Here is a 22,562-nt window from a genome sequence, read left to right on the forward strand (position 1 = left end):
ATTTTTATAGGCCTTTAGTTCGCCCGTGAGCTTTTTACGGAATTCATTTTTAGCGTCTCAAACTAATATAGTTTGCTAAAGAAAGATATTTCCCACCTCTGTAAAGCACATCGTGTGGGTCTATATCTTATAGTTTTGTCAGAATTTCCGTTTTTATTTTACCCTTTTTCCCTTCATGCTCCGAAAATGTCAAACTTAGTACTTTATCTCGAGAACAACCAGCAGAAATAATCGATATTTCAATTGTTGTCAACCAGGTCCCTTTTCCATTGAAAACCAGGATTGCCTGACCAGCGATTTGGTAGCCCAAATCCCCAATTCTGGTAAATGAGGTGAATTTTGGAAATTTGCTCCCGTGATAGCCTGCAATTTCAATTTATAGGGGCTATGGATTCCATGATTATGAAAACCATTTTGTCTGTTTGTTTGTTTGTTTATTTACCTAGGATGAGGTCCTTGGGAAAATCCACTGTCCAAACCTATAAAAATTAGCGTGTTATTAGAGGGGATTTTAATTTTCTGTCCCTCCTATCTCCAGGTGAATTTTGAATGACCCGACCCCCCCCCCCCCCCCCATCGCGGGTTGGCATTTTCATTACACCCTTCAGACTTGCGTTCGGGTTTGTGTAGGCCTATTTGTCATAATTTAGCGCTATAGGACCTACTTTCTAAATGTAGGCTATAGCTATAGCCGTGCTATATAAATATTAAAAAGTACCGGTATGTAATATTATGTAGGGCTATGGGGGTGGGGTGGGTACTCAACACATTTTAACCATGACTTACAATGCAAGGCTCATTGTTGCCATAAATGATTTTTCCTTTAGGTCATTATAATAGGTTGTTATAAACTTCCATGTTTAACCTTGCATTGTTTTGGCTGCTTCATTATGACTTTCGGTGGGTTTAAGCAATTTCAAACAAACACAAACAAAAGGCACTATACCCAGTCACCTTCATGACAATTGAAACACTAGGTAATTTCTTTGCTATATTGAAGTTCTGGCAACACTGTATCCAGGCCGGGCACCCAGAGATATCGATCCACAATGCTAGTATTAGCCTAAGATTTCACGCATAGATTTGAAAAAATTTTAGCTAGTAGTCAAAAATTATGGAATCAAAACGGAAATTCTGACAAAACTATGATATATCGCTCACGGTGATGTGCGTTAGAAAGTTGGGAAAAATCCTTCTTTAGCGAACTATATTACTTTGAAAAGCTAAAAGATTGATCCAAAAAAAGGCTCGCGGACAGAGTTGAAGCCTATCAAAATCGAAAATCTTACACTAAATGACTGAATTTCACGACTAAGTTTAACACTAAGATTTGAAAAAAAAAATACAGTATCAAGCATTATAGTTTTTCCTGACATTTACTGAAAAATGAAAATTATTGCTTTTCATTTGGCCGAGAAAAAATTTTTACACTGAAAAGGTGTAACTCAAAATTTTGTTCATTTGAATACCAAATTCGATCGTTTGTATTGCCTTATTAAATGACTGAGTGAGCCTTGCAGAACAATAACAATCGGTAGTCCCGCGTCCTAACTGGAATGAACACAAAAAATTTGAAGTTACTACCCCCATGCATATCCGCTGACCCCTTTTTATTGCTTTAACCTAAAATTTCAAAAATAATTAGTCAATTTTTTTCAAGTTGCTAATATCGCCAAAAATGACTAAATTGGTCTATATTTTTGCTAGCTCATTCCAAAAAAGACAATACTTTGGTGAAACCGACACCAAATGATAAACATTTTCACTCCCCACAAACACTTTTGTGGGTCAACCCAGGTGGCGGCCGCATTGCATTCTCTAAATTCAGTAAATTTTCATCGTCAACCGTGTAATTGAATGGGATTATTTTGAAATTTTAAAACGCTTGAAATATCACAAACAAATAGGCCTATGTTGATAAATAATATAAATACAAGCTAAACCCGTTGGGGTTCGATAATGAACCCCACAAAACTAACCGAGTATATTGGAAAATGCCATACGGCCGGGCGGTTTCACAAGTTGCCGGCTCGATCATGTCATCCGCCGCCTGGGTCAACCAGGAATCAAATTTAGAAGAAGAGAATCCATTTTTCTGGAATCCGTCACCCCCCCCCCCCCCCCCCTCTGGCCTCCTGTTATGCACCTGGTGCGCCTAACTTTATAGGCCATATGCCTTTAACCATTATTAGTTTTCTAAATCACAGCAGAATGTCAATTTTCCGGGGGGGGGAGGGGCTTTCCCACTGAGGCTCTGGACCCCGACAGAGGCCTAGCATTGAGTCCCCTGGACCCCCTGTCGATGTCTTTGGGCACGCCCATGATATTCTTGCAGCAATTTCATGTTCAAAGGGAAGCAAGAAACGTCATTCCCCTACATAATAATTTCCAACTTGTTTTTATACTTTTGTAGGCCTACATCGCGGCATCACATGATCAGGTGTACAGTGACTTGTTAACTCTAAAAAGTAAATCTATGATTTTAGTGCTGTAACATTCTGACTGGATAATGTGAGAACCAGTACAAGTGTCAACCGAAAGCATTCGATAAAAACAAATCAAAAACAAAAAGACCAAGGACTTGTTTTTAGTTAGGAGAGGAGAACATCAATATTTTTTACCTGATTGGTGGGGAACCTGAAAGGGGGAACGTAAAAATCGAGAAAAAATATGGAAATCCTCCATCCTTCCTGGCGTAATTAAATAATGACCGCTCCCTAAATACTGCAAAAATCTGAAATGTGTGAAAATCATAGATTTTCTATTATGTTGTCCTGCAATCACACCAAATTTGTCTGAAAGTTTGGCACATGTGTAAACATACAACAAATTTGCAAAAAAGGTTTTAAAGGGGGTACTACACCCATTGCATTTTTTTTTGCATTTTGTGAAGAAATGAGAAAAACAATTGGACAAAGTGGTATGCAAAATGAAGGGGTAAATCTTCTCGTTCTATTGGTGGCATCGGTATCAATATAACTTACATGCTTTTAAAGGTAGAAGCCAAAAGGTGGTACATCACTGGTGTTTTAAATTCACTTCATTTTGGAAAGCTTACTATCATCGGATTTCGTTAAAATTTTGGATATGTGTTGCTAACACATTAGGAAAATAATGTTGATATGTAAAATGGGAATAAGCGGTTCCTGATTTCTTTTATGACTTCATGAACTTGGTGCTCCACACCTATCAAAAAACAAACTGGTTAAAATGCTTCTATTTTCAATTTTGAGCTATACTTTTTAACTTGCGACATTATTTCACTGAAACTTAATTAAGCCATAGGTAACAGGTTACCACAACCACACTACAGCAATGTTGAAAAAAATTGTATTTCTTGTCACCTATACCACCATATTAGGTAGTGTTTCGTAAGCTTCACTTTTGTGATTTTGGTAACTATTTTATATTTATGTGTCCAATCCATCTCAACTAGGCAATCTAAATTGTACTCACCATTTACATCCCAAGGTATTTTAGTATATCCACCTCACACCTTTTCAATATTATATCCAGTAAAAGACAAAATATCAAAATTGATGCCTCATTATGATATCACAGACTATCACAAGTTTTCAAAATGGATGCCTAAATTTGACCTGAACCAAGTGACCTATAACCTGACCTATGATGACATATAGCCTTTTTAAATCTCTTTTCCTAACAACACATTATAGAATGTGTATAGTATTAAATTGACTATGCATCCATTGTGGAAAAGTTTATTTAATTTATTCAGTGTTATTTAGCATGCATTGCTGAATAAGTTTTCTATAGATAGTATAACAAAGAATTTAATGTATTCTATTCATGTACTCTACTTAAAGAGAATAAATTATGTACTTCATAAATTTGCAACAAAAAAGAAGAGGGATACTGATCAAAATCATGGTATTATACCCCTTAAGCAGAATCCATATTACCTTCCCTGAGTCCTCGACCATACCCGTCCTGAGGGCCAGGTCGATTCGCACCCAAAACAATTCGGTCCCACGCCAATTCGGCCACAAACCATTTTGAGCACATGCGATTTCTGTTCCAAACAAAATCGGTCATTTACCAATAAACTGTATATGGTTTTTTAGTATAAACGTTACGTTCATCATTAAACAGAGAAAATTAAAAGATACATCATGAAAGAGGATGCCTCAAAAGGACAAAAACATGCCGGAAACTAGGAAGGAATGAATATATGCTAGTATGGTGCCCAGTCATTCCTTTTTGATTGCGGTGACGTAATTATGCGGGCTGCCGCTAGAAGGGGTGGGGTGGGTGGTATTACATGGGTGAGACACCCCTCCTCCAATTCTTAATGTTGTCGGTAAAAGTGACGGTTGTCGGCAAAACATATAGGATTGTCGGCAGATTACAAAAGCCAATGTGCGGAAGTTGTTGTTATACAATATTGTTATTGTAAAAGTAGTTAATAATGAAAAAAAAATATTGAGGAACAATTTTGATTATCACCCCCCCCCCCTCCCCACACACACACCCACACACCCACCTTTTAGATTCTTGAGCGCCCTGGCGAAAAAATAAATTTGGGATCTACAATTCACAATTGTATTAGACAGACCCAAATATTTCCGTCGGCAAAATATGCCGTATACCCCCCAATGCGATTGGTCTAACGACGCCCCTGCTTACTTTGCTAGATGGCTATGTGAAGTTATTGCTATCTATTCACGATAGCTGCTGGCTCTATGAAGTCATTGTTATCTACTGAAGTTAGGTAATGTATATGTGATGTCATTATTATCTACTGAAGATAGCTGATGGCTATGATAAGTCATTAATATCTACTGAATGTAGCTGATGACTATTAAAGTCCTTGCTATCTACTGAAGATAGCTGATGACTATGTGAAGTCATTGCTATCTACTGATGTTAGCTGATGGCTCTCTGAAATCATTGCTATCTACTGAATATAGCTGATGACTAAGTTAAGTCTTTGATATCTACTGATGTTAGCTGATGGCTCTGTGGAGTCATTGCTATCTACTTAGAAAAGCTGACGGCTATGTAAACTCATTGATATCTACTTAAGACACTGATGGCTATGGGAAGTCAGTGCTATGAAATGAAGATAGTTGACTGCTCTGTGAAGTCATTACTATCTACCATGTCTACTGAAGATAACCGATATGGCAATGTGAAGTCAGTGCTATCAAATAAATATCTGCGAAATCATTACTATCTAACTAGTGAAGATAGCTGTTGGCTATATAAAGTCAGTGCTATCTGCTGAAGATAGCCAGTGCTATCTACTGAAGATAGCCGATTGCCCTGAGAAGTCATTTCAAACTACTAAAATAGCTGCTTGTTCTGCGAAGTCTTTGCTATCTACAGAGGTTACCTGATGGCTGTGTCAATTCATTTCATTACCGAAGATAGCTGATAGCTCTGTGAAGTCATTGCTATATCTGGTGAAGATAGCTGATTACTGTGTGAAGCTATCTACTAAAGATAGCTGATGGCTATGTGATGTCATTGCTATCTACTGAGGTTAGCTGATGGCTATGTGAAGTTATTGCTAATTATTCAAGATATGGCTCTATGAAGTCATTGTTATTTGAAGTTATTATTATCTACTGAAGATAGTTGATGTCTAATATGGAGTAATTGCCAGCTACTAAAGAAAGCCGATGGCTATTATGAAGTCATTGCTATCTACTAAAGATAGCTGGTTGCTCTGTGAGGTCATTGTTATCTACTGAGGTTATCTGATGGCTATGTGAATTCATTAATATCTACTAAAGATAGCTGATGACTATGTGAAGTCATTTCTATCTACTGAAGATAGCTAATGGATATATGTGATGTCAGTGCTACCTACTGATATTAGCGGATGGCTATGTGAAGTCTTTACTATCTGCTGAAGATAGCTAATGGCTATGTAAAGTTAATGCTATATACCGGGGTTAGCTGATGGCTCTGTGAAGTTATTCTCACCTACTAAAGGGAAACAGGACATTTCGCATCCCTACCATTTCACCCCCTACATGCTGAACTGCTGAATATAGTGCTCACACACCACGTATCTACTAAAGGGAAACAGGACACTTCGCCTACCTGACATTTCGCCCCCTATATGCTGAACTGCTAAATACAATCCCAACCCACCGAATTAGTTATGGTTAGGGTTTAGGGTTTGGACTTAGGGTAATGGTTTAGGGTTTAGGATATTCGGGTTGGGTTAAGGTTTTCAGAGCGTAAGGGTAAGGGCGCTGCTTGTGGTTAGGGTTTTGGTTTGGGACTTGGGTTAAGATTTACAGTTATAGGGCTTAGGGTTAGGGTTAAAGGTTAGGGCGAGGGTTACGGCCCTATATCAATTGTCAACTTGATACAGTATTTGCCAATCTAGAAATGGTCATATAAAGTCATTGTTATCTATTGATATATATGCTGATGGCTATGTAAAGTCATATTTATTTACTGAGGTTGCTGATGGCTATGTGAAGTAATTGTTATCTACTGAAGATAGCTGATGGTTATGTAAAGACAGTGCTATCAAATGATAGCAGATTGTTATGTGAAGTCATTGCTATCTACTGAAGATTATATTTCATATTTTATTTCATTGTGGCATTTTCCCAGGGGGCGTTGAACCTCCTTGATATACGAGGGCCATTCAAAAAGTTCTACCTCCACTCTTATAACTCCTGTCCTGTATAAAATGATAGCTTCTTCAAGCTTAGCATAATTGTACATCTAAATGTTACCTACACTGTTTTTTATACATTTCGATTACAATTTGTTTTCATTAAAAGAAATAATAGTGTCTGTCAATCATTACACTAAAATTTGTATTTCTAGGGCTGTTTGATTTCTTCAAATAAAGTAAATCCCCTGGCCCTCTATAATTACGCACAAAAGATCGCCGCATGATCCGACAGTGTGTGTAATCATTGACATTGATTTGTGGAGAAAGAAGAATGGATTTTTGGCACGGAGTAGGCCTATTTTAGAAGCGGAATTTGAAACTGGGGCGGGTTAATGGGGTTACAGAACTTTTTGTTCATAGGTCGTATGTAATTATGTATCATTCCATTATCCAAAGACGGAACCGAACCAAGATTGTGGGACAGCCCAGGACACTCTGTGTGGGACTGAACACATCTCACACAACACTCATCTCAAAGTTTGTTCGGTGCATCATGCAGTTATTGTTGCCTACATGTATGTACACAACACAGGGGCAATCACAATAGGCAATTGACCCCTACTGGTAGCGCTGTGTTGTAGATATAGGAGATGAACTAGCTAGCGTCATATATCAAAAAGTATAAAAGCTATGATTTAGTACTTGCTCTATGTTTCAATTACTTATTCTTTTCAAAATTTCTGAATTTTCGAAATCAGAATTTCTGAAATCCTACCATCTACATCCAAACTCCCATGTTATTCCAATGCACATTTTGCTTCACCGGACCGCCCTGGCTTGGTCGCATTTGGAAGAGGGGTGTCACGAAACCGTAATAGGTACAAACTTAGTACTTTCTGTCAATCAAGTATGGTTTATTCTCTACATGTCAATCTTTAAATCATTAGCATAGTCCTTATAATAACGGGGGACCACCTTGATGAGTGAATGACAGCAAACCATTGCAAAATACCCCAAAACTCGGTCAGTGGAGCTCCGCCCGTACATGTCAATAGCGTCATTATCGATTGGATTAGTCGACCGTAGCGGTCTTGGATTTATATTATCACGTGGTAATAAATTTGCATTGGACAATCGATTACTATAATGGTTTAGTACTGCATATCTCGGTTTAATCTTCACTAAGCGGGTTTATGGTTGGAAAGGTCACGGTGACTTTGTCGTGGACATAACTGCACTATGGTTTTAACAAGCGATTTGTTACACGGGTGTTGCTTCAGCTGGCTTCGCCGCTAAAAAATATCAGAATAAAACCATTTTTTTACATTAACACCTACAAATGGAATAATTTTTGTCTATGATTAATATTAATGGGATATCAAATGAAGTCGAACCATGAAACCAAAAAATCCTATAAACCCCATTTTTTGACATGCAAACCTCCAAACGCATAACATAACAAAATCTGTGAACTTGTACTCCTAGGGCCTAGGGGAAAGTTAGCCCATATTTGCAAGACTATCCTTGCCTTCAAGGTAAAACAAACATATTCATGTTACCCTCGGGCCATGGGCTGGCCTGGTGTCAGATCTTACCCAGGGAAAGATGACATTCCAATATGCGCCTTTAAAAGAAATAGTCGGTACTTCCTGTTTCTTCAATAAATAAATATTAATTAGAGATCAAATCAAGTAACTCCTTGCGAAAAAAATCCGGATAAAAGAACTTTTCCGACAGGGTAACCTCCAAAACGCATAACGTAACAAAATAAATTAGACCCCCACTCGATTTTTTTTCTTTCTTCTATAAATATTAACTGGAGGTCAGGTCATGTCCATATATGCGAAAAAAGCCGGATAAAAGAGCTTTTCCGACAGTGTAACCTCCAAAACGCATAAAAATGTAAAGAGCCCAATACGTAACAAAAAATTAGACCCACTCGATTTTTTTTCTTTCTTCGATAAATATTAAATGGAGGTCAAGTCATGTCCATATATGCAAAAAAAATCCGGATAAAAGAGCTTTTCCGACAGTGTAACCTCCAAAACGCATAAAAAAGTATACTGCCCAATACGTAACAAAAAATTAGAACCACTCGATTTTTTTTTCTTTCTTCGATAAATATTAACCGGAGGTCAAGTCATGTCCATATATGCAAAAAAATCCGGATAAAAGAGCTTTTCCGACAGTGTAACCTCCAAAACGCATAAAAATGTATAGAGCCCAATACGTAAAAAAAAATTAGACCCACTCGAATTTTTTTCTTTCTTCAATAAATATTAACCGGAGATAAAATAAAGTCATGTCCATATATGAGAAAAAATCCGGATAAAAGAGCTTTTCCGACAGTGTAACCTCCAAAACGAATAAAAAAATGTAAAGAGCCCAATACGTAACAAAAAATTAGACCCACTCGAATTTTTTTCTTTCTTCGATAAATATTAACTGGAGGTCAGGTCCTGTCCATATATGCGAAAAAATCCGGATAAAAGAGCTTTTCCGACAGTGTAATCTCCAAAACACATAAAAAATGTATAGAGCCCAACACGTAACAAAAAATTAGACCCACTCGATTTTTTTTCTTTCTTCGATAAATATTAAATGGAGGTCAGGTCATGTCCATATATGCGAAAAATCCGGATAAAAGAGCTTTTCCGACAGTGTAATCTCCAAAACACATAAAAAATGTATAGAGCCCAATACGTAACAAAAAATTAGACCCACTCGAATTGTTTTCTTCGATAAATATTAACCGGAGGTCAAGTCATTTCCATATATGCGAAAAAATCCGGATAAAAGAGCTTTTCCGACAGTGTAACCTCCAAAACACATCAAAAATGTATAGAGCCCAATACGTAACAAAAAATTAGACCCACTCGAATTGTTTTCTTTCTTCGATAAATATTAACCGGAGGTCAAGTCATTTCCATATATGCGAAAAAATCCGGATAAAAGAGCTTTTCCGACAGTGTAACCTCCAAAACGCATAAAAAATGTAAAGAGCCCAATACGTAACAAAAAATTAGACCCACTCGAATTGTTTTCTTTCTTCGATAAATATTAACCGGAGGTCAAGTCATTTCCATATATGCGAAAAATCCGGATAAAAGAGCTTTTCCGACAGTGTAACCTCCAAAACGCATAAAAATGTAAAGAGCCCAATACGTAACAAAAAAATTAGACCCACTCGAATTTTTTTTCTTTGTTCGATAAATATTAAGTGGAGGTCAGGTCATGTCCATATATGCGAAAAATCCGGATAAAAGAGCTTTACCGACCGTGTAACGCATAAAGAATGTATAGAGCCCAATACGTAACAAAAAAATTAGACCCACTCGAATTGTTTTCTTTGTTCGATAAATATTAAATGGAGGTCAGGTCATGTCCATGTATGCGAAAAAATCCGGATAAAAGAGCTTTTCCGATAGTGTAACCTCCAAAACGCATAACAAATGTAAAGAGCCCAATACGTAACAGAAAATTAGACCCACTCGAATTTTTTTTCTTTCTTCGATAAATATTAACCGGAGGTCAAGTCATTTCCATATATGCGAAAAAATCCGGATAAAAGAGCTTTTCCGACAGTGTAACCTCCAAAACGCATAAAAAATGTAAAGAGCCCAATACGTAACAAAAAATTAGACCCACTCGAATTTTTTCTTTCTTCGATAAATATTAAATGGAGGTCAGGTCATGTCCATATATGCGAAAAAATCCGGATAAAAGAGCTTTTCCGACAGTGTAATCTCCAAAACACATAAAAATGTATAGAGCCCAATACGTAACAAAAAATTAGACCCACTCGAATTGTTTTCTTTCTTCGATAAATATTAACCGGAGGTCAAGTCATTTCCATATATGCGAAAAAATCCGGATAAAAGAGCTTTTCCGACAGTGTAACCTCCAAAACGCATAAAAATGTAAAGAGCCCAATACGTAACAAAAAAATTAGACCCACTCGAATTGTTTTCTTTCTTCGATAAATATTAACCGGAGGTCAAGTCATTTCCGTATATGCGAAAAAATCCGGATAAAAGAGCTTTTCCGACAGTGTAACCTCCAAAACGCATAAAAAATGTAAAGAGCCCAATACGTAACAAAAAATTAGACCCACTCGAATTTTTTTTCTTTGTTCGATAAATATTAACTGGAGGTCAGGTCATGTCCATATATGCGAAAAATCCGGATAAAAGAGCTTTACCGACCGTGTAACGCATAAAGAATGTATAGAGCCCAATACGTAACAAAAAATTAGACCCACTCGAATTTTTTTCTTTCTTCGATAAATATTAAATGGAGGTCAGGTCATGTCCATATATGCGAAAAATCCGGATAAAAGAGCTTTACCGACCGTGTAACGCATAAAGAATGTATAGAGCCCAATACGTAACAAAAAATTAGACCCACTCGAATTTTTTTCTTTCTTCGATAAATATTAAATGGAGGTCAGGTCATGTCCATATATGCGAAAAATCCGGATAAAAGAGCTTTTCCGATAGTGTAACCTCCAAAACGCATAAAAAATGTAAAGAGCCCAATACGTAACAAAAAATTAGACCCACTCGAATTTGTTTCTTTCTTCGATAAATATTAACCGGAGGTCAAGTCATTTCCATATATGCGAAAAATCCGGATAAAAGAGCTTTTCCGACCGTGTAACGCATAAAGAATGTATAGAGCCCAATACGTAACAAAAAATTAGACCCACTCGAATTTTGTTTCTTTCTTCGATAAATATTAAATGGAGGTCAGGTCATGTCCATATATGCAAAAAAATCCGGATAATAGAGCTTTTCCGACAGTGTAACCTCCAAAACGCATAAAAAAATGTAAAGAGCCCAATACGTAACAAAAAATGAGACCCACTCGAATTTTTTTTCTTTCTTCGATAAATATTAACTGGAGGTCAGCTCATGTCCATATATGCGAAAAAATCCGGATAAAAGAGCTTTACCGACCGTGTAACGCATAAAGAATGTATAGAGCCCAATACGTAACAAAAAATTAGACCCACTCGAATTTTTTCTTTCTTCGATAAATATTAAATGGAGGTCAGGTCATGTCCATATATGCGAAAAAATCCTGATAAAAGAGCTTTTCCGATAGTGTAACCTCCAAAACGCATAAAAATGTAAAGAGCCCAATACGTAACAGAAAATTAGACCCACTCGAATTTTTTTCTTTCTTCGATAAATATTAACCGGAGGTCAAGTCATTTCCATATATGCGAAAAAATCCGGATAAAAGAGCTTTTCCGACAGTGTACCTCCAAAACGCATAAAAAATGTAAAGAGCCCAATACGTAACAAAAAATTAGACCCACTCGAATTTTTTTTCTTTCTTCGATAAATATTAAATGGAGGTCAGGTCATGTCCATAAATGTGAACAAATTCGAATAAAAGAGCTTTTCCGACAGTGTAATCTCCAAAACACATAAAAAATGTATAGAGCCCAATACGTAACAAAAAAATTAGACCCACTCGAATTGTTTTCTTTCTTCGATAAATATTAACCGGAGGTCAAGTCATTTCCATATATGCGAAAAAATCCGGATAAAAGAGCTTTTCCGACAGTGTAACCTCCAAAACGCATAAAAAATGTAAAGAGCCCAATACGTAACAAAAAATTAGACCCACTCGAATTTTTTTCTTTCTTCGATAAATATTAAATGGAGGTCAGGTCATGTCCATATATGCGAAAAAATCCGGATAAAAGAGCTTTTCCGACAGTGTAATCTCCAAAACACATAAAAATGTATAGAGCCCAATACGTAACAAAAAATTAGACCCACTCGAATTGTTTTCTTTCTTCGATAAATATTAACCGGAGGTCAAGTCATTTCCATATATGCGAAAAAATCCGGATAAAAGAGCTTTTCCGACAGTGTAACCTCCAAAACACATCAAAAATGTATAGAGCCCAATACGTAACAGAAAATTAGACCCACTCGAATTGTTTTCTTTCTTCGATAAATATTAACCGGAGGTCAAGTCATTTCCATATATGCGAAAAAATCCGGATAAAAGACCTTTTCCGACAGTGTAACCTCCAAAACGCATAAAAAATGTAAAGAGCCTAATACGTAACAAAAAATTAGACCCACTCGAATTGTTTTCTTTCTTCGATAAATATTAACCGGAGGTCAAGTCATTTCCATATATGCGAAAAAATCCGGATAAAAGAGCTTTTCCGACAGTGTAACCTCCAAAACGCATAAAAAATGTAAAGAGCCCAATACGTAACAAAAAATTAGACCCACTCGAATTTTTTTCTTTGTTCGATAAATATTAACTGGAGGTCAGGTCATGTCCATATATGCGAAAAATCCGGATAAAAGAGCTTTACCGACCGTGTAACGCATAAAGAATGTATAGAGCCCAATACGTAACAAAAAATTAGACCCACTCGAATTTTTTTTTCTTTCTTCGATAAATATTAAATGGAGGTCAGGTCATGTCCATATATGCGAAAAAATCCGGATAAAAGAGCTTTTCCGACAGTGTAACGTACCTCCAAAACACATAAAAATGTATAGAGCCCAATACGTAACAAAAATCTAGACCCACTCGAATTGTTTTCTTTCTTCGATAAATATTAACCGGAGGTCAAGTCATGTCCATATATGCGAAAAAATCCGGATAAAAGAGCTTTTCCGACAGTTTAACCTCCAAAACGCATAAAAAATGTATAGAGCCCAATACGTAACAAAAAAATCCAGCCGAAAAACACTGACAAATATTTTGTTCTAAAATACTCAAAATGACTCTAGAAAGAGTCACTAATGACTCAAAATGAGTTACTGGGTCAATATAAAGTAATTCTATAACATAAACACGCACTAATAACCATAATTTGCTTTAAAAATAACCAGAGCCCAATACGTAACAAGAAAAATTCTATGTCTAAAGAAAAAACACTGTCAAATTTTTTTTTTTCTAGAAGACTCAAAATTACTCAAAATGAGTTACTGAGTCAATATAATGTAATTCTATAACAAAAACATGCACCTAAAACCCATAATTTGCTTTAAAAATAACCAGAGCCCAATACGTAACAAAAAAATTCTAAGTCTAGAGAAAAAACACTGTCAATTTTTTTTTTCTAGAAAGACTCAAAATGACTCAAAAGGATTTACTGAGTCAATATCAATGAGGTAGAAAGGATAGAGTGCCCTGCTCGCCGAATCTGTGAAGCAGGTTTGGGTCCCGGTTTGGGTGCTGTATAGATCACAAAGTTGAACAAATCATGTATTAAAACGCATTGAATTTCCCAGTGTACCATTGTCTTTATCAAAAAATTGCTGAATTATAAAGGCAAACACGCCTGAATCTGGTATTTCATCAGTGTTGCCACGCTAAACAACTCTACCACTTTACGAAATGTCGCCTTCAGTCGCCGTTCCTGTAGCGCCGCATGGCAACGGGCGAATGAACTAGATTTAGGAGCGTGCTTGCCTTTATTATTCAGCAATTTTTTGATAAAAAAATGGTACACAGTAAAGTTGAATATGCTAAAACAAGTAATTTATTTAATTTTATTAATCCATACATGCTAGAGTAAATTCAGTTTCCATTTTAGTTGTATTTGATGCTGATTTTGTTAGGTCCCTTCATTTCATAATGGCTTATTCAGTGTGTGATTGTCAATGAAACGGCAACGTACCAGCTCGAGCTCAGCGATCTATGTTTTTCTACCTCATTGGTCAATATAAAGTAATTCTATAACAAAAACATGCACCTAAAACCCATAATTTGCTTTAAAAATAACCAGAGCCCAATACGTAACAAAAAATTCTAAGTCTAGAGAAAAAAAACTGTCAAATTATTTTTTCTAGAAAGAATCAAAATGACTCAAAAGGATTTACGGAGTCAATATAAAGTAATTCTATAACAAAACCATGCACCTAAAACCCATAATTTGCTTTAAAAATAACCAGAGCCCAATACGTAACAAAAAAAATTCTAAGTCTAGAGAAAAAACATTGTCAACATTTTTTTTTCTAGAAAGACTCAAAATGACTCAAAAGGATTTACTGAGTCAATATAAAGTAATTCTATAACAAAAACATGCATTTAATCATGATAATGTCCTTTTAAAATAACCAGAGGCCAATACGTAACAAATAAATTCCAAGTCTAGAGATAAAACACTGTCAAATATTTTGTTCTAGAAAGACTCAAAATGAGTTACTGGGTCAATATAAAGTACTTCTATAAAAACACATGCACATAATATCCATAATTTGCTTGAAAAACAACCGGAGCCCAATACGTAACAAAAAAATGTATAGAGCCCAATACGTAACAAAAACCACTACAGAGGGAGGGAGTATGAATAAAGTAATTTTAATCAAATTTTAGTTTTGTTACGTATTGGGCGGATGAATTATTTTTGCCACTTTTTGTTCTAGGTAGAAGAGGTTGAGCCCAATACGTATCAAATTGATACGTACTGGGATTTTGTTACGTATTGGGCTCTTACAGGTGTCCTCCGAAAATGTAATGTACTATCGTATAACAAATAACACCCTGTGACTGGTCCGATAGGTCTAATATCTAGAATCCTTGTGCTATTTAGTACTTTATGTTATAGATTTCAATTCATTGAAGGTGAGTTGGGGTGTGGGGGTGTGTGTGGGGGGTGTGACTGGTACGTAGAGTCTATCTAGAATCCTTGTGCTATTTAGTACCTTATGTTATAGATTTCAATTCATTGAGGGTGAGTTGGGTGTGTGTGTGTGGGGGGGGTTGGGGTGTCACTGGTACGTAGAGTCTATCTAGAATCCTTGTGCTATTTAGTACCTTATGTTATAGGTTTCAATTCATTGAGGGTGAATTGGGGTGTGTGTGGGGGGGGTTGGGGTGTCACTGGTACGTAGAGTCTATCTAGAATCCTTGTGCTATTTAGTACCTTATGTTATAGATTTCAATTCATTGAGGGTGAATTGGGTGGGGTGTGTGGGGGGGGGTTGGGGTGTCACTGGTACGTAGAGTCTATCTAGAATCCTTGTGCTATTTAGTACCTTATGTTATAGATTTCAATTCATTGAGGGTGAATTGGGTGGGGGTGTGTGTGGGGGGGGGGGGGGTGGGGGGGGCACTGGTACGTAGAGTCTATCTAGAATCCTTGTGCTATTTATAGTACCTTATGTTATAGGTTTCAATTCATTGAGGGTGAGTTGGGTGTGTGTGTGTGTTGGTTGGGGGTGTCACTGGTACATAGAGTCTATCTAGAATGCTTGTGCTATATTTAGTACCTTATGTTATACACCGATCCGAGAAGCGTTTACTGTATTTGGCCCTCTATTGACGGCAACACAGATGTACCAGAGCGGGGGATTTAATTCGTAATTCAATACTCATGATTGTGTATTGAATATCACTGTTGTGTACAATTCCCGGGTGCAATTCTGTATAGCATACAATAAATAATGGATGGAACCCCCGACCTCGGGACACCGCAGTTTTACATCGGGGACACCGCAGTAATGGCGAAGTCGGATAGGTGTATAGATTTCAATTCATTGAGGGTGAATTGGGTGTGTGTGTGGGGGGGGGGGTGCTGTATCAGCAGGCTGTCCAGGTTTCTTGCACAATATTCATTGAGGGTGAATTGGGTGGGGTGTGTGTGGGGGGGGGGTTGGGGGTATCACTGGTACGTAGAGTCTATCTAGAATCCTTGTGCTATTTAGTACCTTATGTTATAGGTTTCAATTCATTGAGGGTGAGTTGGGTGTGTGTGTGTGGGGGGGGGGTTGGGGGTATCACTGGTACGTAGAGTCTATCTAGAATCCTTGTGCTATTTAGTACCTTATGTTATAGATTTCAATTCATTGAGGGTGAATTGGGTGTGTGTGTGTGGGGGGGGGTGCTGTATCAGCAGGCTGTCCACGTTTCTTGCACAATATTTTCTAGGTGTTGATGAAATGACTTATAACTGCTGGCCATATAAAGAGATGACCAGATTGTATCTTTTACTACTTTTGATACCATGCAAGTTGTATCAAAAGGCACAAGATTTGATTTTTGTTTTGTAGGCTTATGTACTCATGTTGCTCTTCATGACAAAAAAATCACTAAAAATTGTTACAGTTTGATTTTCAAAATTGTTAAAACCTTGAGGTGTTTCAGACATAAATTCTCTGTATAGTGTTGATATTGATACTCATAGGATCTTGGTGAAAAGTGTGTGAGAAATGTAGAGTATAGTAGAATTATAGAATTAAAATCATTTTTCCTGAAATGTATATACCTACTGATGTTGAAACTGAAGTAATCTTAAAACTTACATCCCTGGGATCACAATACTAGTAGGCCCTATAACGTTCTTTTCATAAATAAAAGCAAATCGGAGTAATTTCATATCAAACTTGACCATGTTGAACCTTCACCTGCAGACCCAGACACACGCAATAATAAAAAGACGCTTCTATTTATAACTTTGTATTCAAATTAAACCAAGCATAATATTGTGCATACAGTATTAACTCTTTGAACAAGTTAGGAATGTTGATTTCAACTGTGAAATTTGTTCCTTTTGAACAATTCCAACTAAAAATGAAGGTAATTTACTTTTTTTTTCAATTCAATTCAAGAAACATTTATTTCACAACTTCAATAAAACATGATATAATGACAAATGCCAGAATTAGTGAAACAATATCATACAAAATTACTCACGTTTTAATTCGCCATAAAATGTGTTTATATCTCCAATTTCAAAAAATTAAAATTTCTTGATATCAGGAGGACATTCGTCGTATTCAGAATACAATTCGTTATGTCTGATGTGCACTCATGCCCCACAAAAAAATACTGTGCAGACGTTGTGATCCGATCAGTCCCTTAATTTCAATCTTTCTGTAGAAAAATGCAACCGACAACACCAAATGCACTCATTGTACACTACTCCCTATCATGCCTATTCCTGACAAATACAGCACTATTTTTTAGTCATTTGCTCATCCGGAGGATCGTAAAAATCATCAGAATTCAGATGTTGGTACCTTTCTTAGTGCCATAGTCTGTTAGTGGTTAAACCGCAAGCCGTGTATTAATTTAAAGACAAAATAAAACATTTTACATGAATCTATAATTTCTCTACTTCGCTACATGTATTTGAATGGGGCTTCAACTTTGTCAATACTCCTGTTTTCTTTGTTTTTTGCTCAATTTTACATTTAAAAAAATATCTAATGACAATTTGAATGACTTCTCCTTCACTTATAGACAATTAATACACATTCGTTTTTACACTTTCGCTGGGATCACTGAATAGGCCTTTATCCCGTTTTGCCAAATATAACTTAGCTAAATCCTAACAGTTGTAATTGGCCAATGAAAGTCAAATTTTAATATTTGGTCAATTTTTGGAAACAAAATCCAACAACGTGCAGACTAATTGCAGGTTATAAACATTTTCTAATTTTAGGAAAACACATTTTCTTTTAACCCCAGACAAAATAATGAAATTGGAAGCAATGATTTGCGTCTTTGTCAGACGTTCAACAGACATATATGATTTATTTGCAATAAGTATGTAACAAAAATATATAGCACGCATATAAGGAATCAGCACCCAAAACCTGGACTTATTAGCAAAACGATATTTAGATTTACAAAGGACCCTGATGAACTATCAAAAGTCACCACCCCAGTGACCTACACAGTAAGGGCTTATAAATATCTTAAAATAAATATTTTAGAGGACCTAGATGAAACCTTAAGTCACCACCCTCGTGACCCCTACAGAGGGAGCTGAATAATATCTTGTTAATAGAAAATATAAATATATATAAAATAAGGAATATTTAATATAGCACCCCAGATGACCTGGGATCTGAAATCACATCCCCAGTGAACTACAAAAAGGGGAGATCAGGATTATTTTTTTGTCCATGCATTAAGAACTTTTCTGAACACTATCTTGCACCACGTTTTTAAACATGTTTAAAATCTACACATGCTTATAAGAATTTGATGCATTGTGTTTAGGAATTTCACACATGATGTCTTGAAATTTGACATTGGTGTTTATAGTCTGGTGCCGAAAAGCAAAATATCATCTTAACCCAAAAGTAGCGTCCGCACGATGTTTTTTGTTGTTTCTATTTCGTCAAGACCTACTGATTCAGAAACTGACTGATGCCACCTCAGCACCCTTGGGCATTTCGAGATATCCAAGATGGCCGCCAATATGGCTATCGTCACATATAAATGGCCATATATCAGCTATATAAGCAGGTATGGTGATGATTTTTGCGTCTTTGAATAGGTTTTAGCGGTCAACAAATTCATATCTATCCTTATACAAACCACTGAAATCTTCTTTCACATTGAAATCCAATATGGCCGCCAAAATGGCCACCACCACATAATAAATAGCTATATAACAGGTATGGAAATGGTGTTAGTGTCTTTAAATAGGTTTTAGGGGTCAGTGAATCCATATTTGTCCTTATATAATTTATAAACCACCGAATTCTTCATTCACATTGAAATCCAATATGGCTGCCAAAATGACCGGCACCACTACATATAAATAGCTATAATCAGCTATCTAAGCAGGTATGATGCTGATGTTAATGCCTTTAAATAGGTCATATGGGTCAATGAGTTCATATTTGGCACCTATTTGTCCTTATTTAAAACATTGAAGTCTTTATTCACATTGGAATCCAAGGAGACCGCCATCTTACATGAATGGCTACATCTGAGTGTGCTTAAAGCAATATTATAACATTTTCAAACAAAATAGATTAGCATTTCTTTGCCATAAAATGTTAGCTTTTACTGTCAGATATATCCCCTTTATTTTTGAGCCGAACAACTACGGCAAAGCAAAGAAAATTGGAATTTACTACCAGCGCACATGTCGCCAATACGTACCACTCCTTCGGTCATGTTGTGGTACGACCCTTTGTTGTGTATATCACCGTCCCGCACGTCGTGACGTACTGTGTGTTATGAACATCGTGTATGCGTTCGACTAATAATTCCATCGTAATAATAAAGCGCTGAATCAGCCTTTAATTCAAAATCACGGATTTTGACAAAACTACAGCACTTAGAGTCTTGATTTTTGCAGGGTATATTGGTTTAATAAAGTACAATTTAATCGTGTAAAAAAGGAATTTTAAAAATTCAGTGAGGGCGCCTTCCTCAGCAAATGTTATAATATGGCTTTAAGAGGTATAAGAATGATATAAACAGCTTTGATTATGTTTAATGGGAACATGTGGTCACTTATTCATCAGATTCGTCATCATAATCCTCATGATCACTTTGTTCATGACAGTTTACATCTGACAACCACAGCATGTCATCCTGAATATCCTGGTTGTACAATATCGGGCAATGTCACTTGTTTGGTTCATCTGTCAGCCAACCCAACTGAAATGGATCAGGTGGATCCTGGTTTAACACTGGTTCTAGATGATAATTGGCAAATACTCTCGTTTTACATTTTCAGCAAATGCCCCTGTTGTTGGTGGCAAGGTTTCAACTTAGGGGTTTTTGTCACTTTCCGTTATGTAATTTTCGACAACCAAGTGCTGTAGTACCCAATCGCTAACGTTGTTCCAGTTGACTACTTGCATCGCATGCTGCATCAAAGGTGGCAGCCTCTGCAATTATGTCATCCACGGCTTGCTCCATATCACCCAACTTCTAACAATTGCCTTTTAGAAGCACTTTGATAACAGTTGCCTTTCCAATTTCCCAACGATATGCCACAATGTCACACACTCTCAGAAAAAAAGGTGCTACTTAGAACCTTTTTTTGTCCTCTATGTAGAACCCTAAGCAGTAATAAGGTTCTAAAAAAGAACCTTAAAGGTTCAATAAAGAACCTTAAAGATTTAGTAGGCCTGGGGACATTCTAATTCATTCATTCAGGGACTCATCACAAAGTTAAGAAAAATAAAACATAGTGTTAACCCATTTGGTACTAAAAAATCATTTTCTTGGATAAAAAACCTTTTTTTCTGTTCTACTAAGAACCCTTTGAGGGTTCTTTCTTTAAGATTCCTTAAAAGGTTCTTCAAGCTTAGGTTCTACAAAGACCCTTTTCTTGGCTACAGAACCTTTTTGGCTCTACAAAGAACCCCATTGGTTTTCAGTTGGGTTCTTTGTAGAACCAAAAAGGTTGTGTAGCTAAGAAAAAAGGTTCTTTATAGAACCTTAAGCTTGAAGAACCTTTAAAGAATCTTATAGAAAGAACCCTCAAAGGGTTCTTAGTAGAACAGAAAAAGTTTTTTATCCAAGAAAATGATTTTTAGTACCAAAAGGGATAACACTACGTTTTACCTTTCTTAACTTTGTGATGAGTCCCTGAATGAATGAATTAGAATGTTCCCAGGCCTATTTAAATCTTTAAGGTTCTTTATAGAACCTTTTAAGGTTCTTTTTAGAACCTTATTACTGCTTAGGGTTCTAAATACAGGACAAAAAAAAGGTTCTAAATAGCACCTTTTTTTCTGAGAGTGCAGCCAGGGACAGGGCCGTTCCTAGGGATTTTGCCGCCCTAGGCAAAGCCTCTCCCTGCCGCCCCACCAAAGCATACCAAAAAAGTGTTAAGGGGGTTACCCCCTTGAAAACTCCCTGAGGGCTAGGATTCATAATGACGCCCCCCCCATTTTTGAAACAATTGCGCGCGGAGCGAGCAAAAATGTGCAAACCACTAATTTTGGTTATAATGAAATTGAATATCGGTCTAAAATTGATAGGCCTATTTCAAATGATTTTTATGCGAAATGCGCGCGAAGCGCGCAAAAATCTGGACTTTCATCACTTGAAGGGGCGCAGAATCGATCCTGAATTGGTCAATTCGGCGCCGTGCGATAAGGGTGGCGCCAAGGGGCACGTGCCCCCACCTCACGTTTTTTTCCGCCCTGTTTTTCTTTTCCTTTTTATTTTCTTCCCATTTCTTCTTTTTATCCACCCTCATTTTTCCTTCCCTTCCCTTTTCTTTCTCCATTCCGGTTTTTTTTTCACCTTTTTGCGCCCCTCTACGTTTGCCGCCCTAGGCGACCGCCTTAACTGGCCTAATGGTAGGAACGGCCCTGGCCAGGGAGGATATGAGCAACCAGAAGTTGTGGTACAATATCTACATGCTTCTTTGCGGTCGATGCAATACTTAATGTTTGTACCTTCCATCAAAAAGGTTACAGTTAGTAATATGCCTTCCATAGAAAGGTTACAGGTAGTAATATGTAGGCAACATGTGTCATCACTCATGACTTTGATATTCTCAATCCATTGGTTGGCAATAAATACAACCTGCTGGGTCATAGTAACATTAGGTTCGCATGGTTCGTTTTCATATAATCAGTCTTCTGGATTATAATACCCAAATACCCAGATGTTTCACACGATCCCAGAGCTGTTGACAAATGATGTTGATGATCTGAACATTGTTCTTAATGCTATTAAGTGTGGCTTGCTTCTGTAGCAGGGAGCTATTAAGGCCAAGCTGATGTTGAATACTGGCTTGTTTTCCAGCACTTTTGCTGAATGCTCATAAAATGCAGTATTGTATACATCAACATCTCAGCTTGTGTACACTGATTTGTCAAAATTCTTTCTCGTAAATAGTGCCGAAACCCAAAATATCGTCTTAAGCCACACAATGTTTTTTGTTGTATGAGCATGTGTCCACGTTTGATAGCAAAAACACATAAGCACCCCTAACCCTCCCCCTCTCCCCCACACACACCCACAACCCACCGACCGACTCCCACATTCATCCGTACTTGCATCAGGATTCTTTTTTTGTCCATGCATTAAGCACTTTTCTGAACACTATCTTGCACCATGTTTTTAAACATGTTTAAAATCTACACGTGCTTATAAGAATTTGATGCATTGTGTTTAGGAATTTCACACATGATGTCTTGAAATTTGACATTGGTGTTTAGGAATCAAACATGTTTTGAAACGTGGTGCAAGAAAAGTGTTG

The 22,562-nt window shown here is 36.9% G+C and overlaps 1 protein-coding gene across 1 annotated transcript in view; it reads right to left on the bottom strand.

The window, feature by feature from the left end:
• LOC140139300 (uncharacterized) overlaps nt 1-18,773 on the bottom strand; it is a 33,554-nt gene extending 14,781 nt beyond the window's left edge. The window contains exon 1 of the mRNA XM_072161080.1: nt 18,747-18,773. Within this exon, the coding sequence (XP_072017181.1) occupies nt 18,747-18,773 (27 nt within the window). The remainder of the gene's footprint in view (nt 1-18,746) is intronic.
• Nucleotides 18,774-22,562: the final 3,789 nt, after the last annotated feature.

Source organism: Amphiura filiformis, chromosome 18, assembly GCF_039555335.1.
Source record: "Amphiura filiformis chromosome 18, Afil_fr2py, whole genome shotgun sequence".
In the NCBI taxonomy this organism is placed as follows: Eukaryota; Metazoa; Echinodermata; class Ophiuroidea; order Amphilepidida; family Amphiuridae; genus Amphiura; species Amphiura filiformis.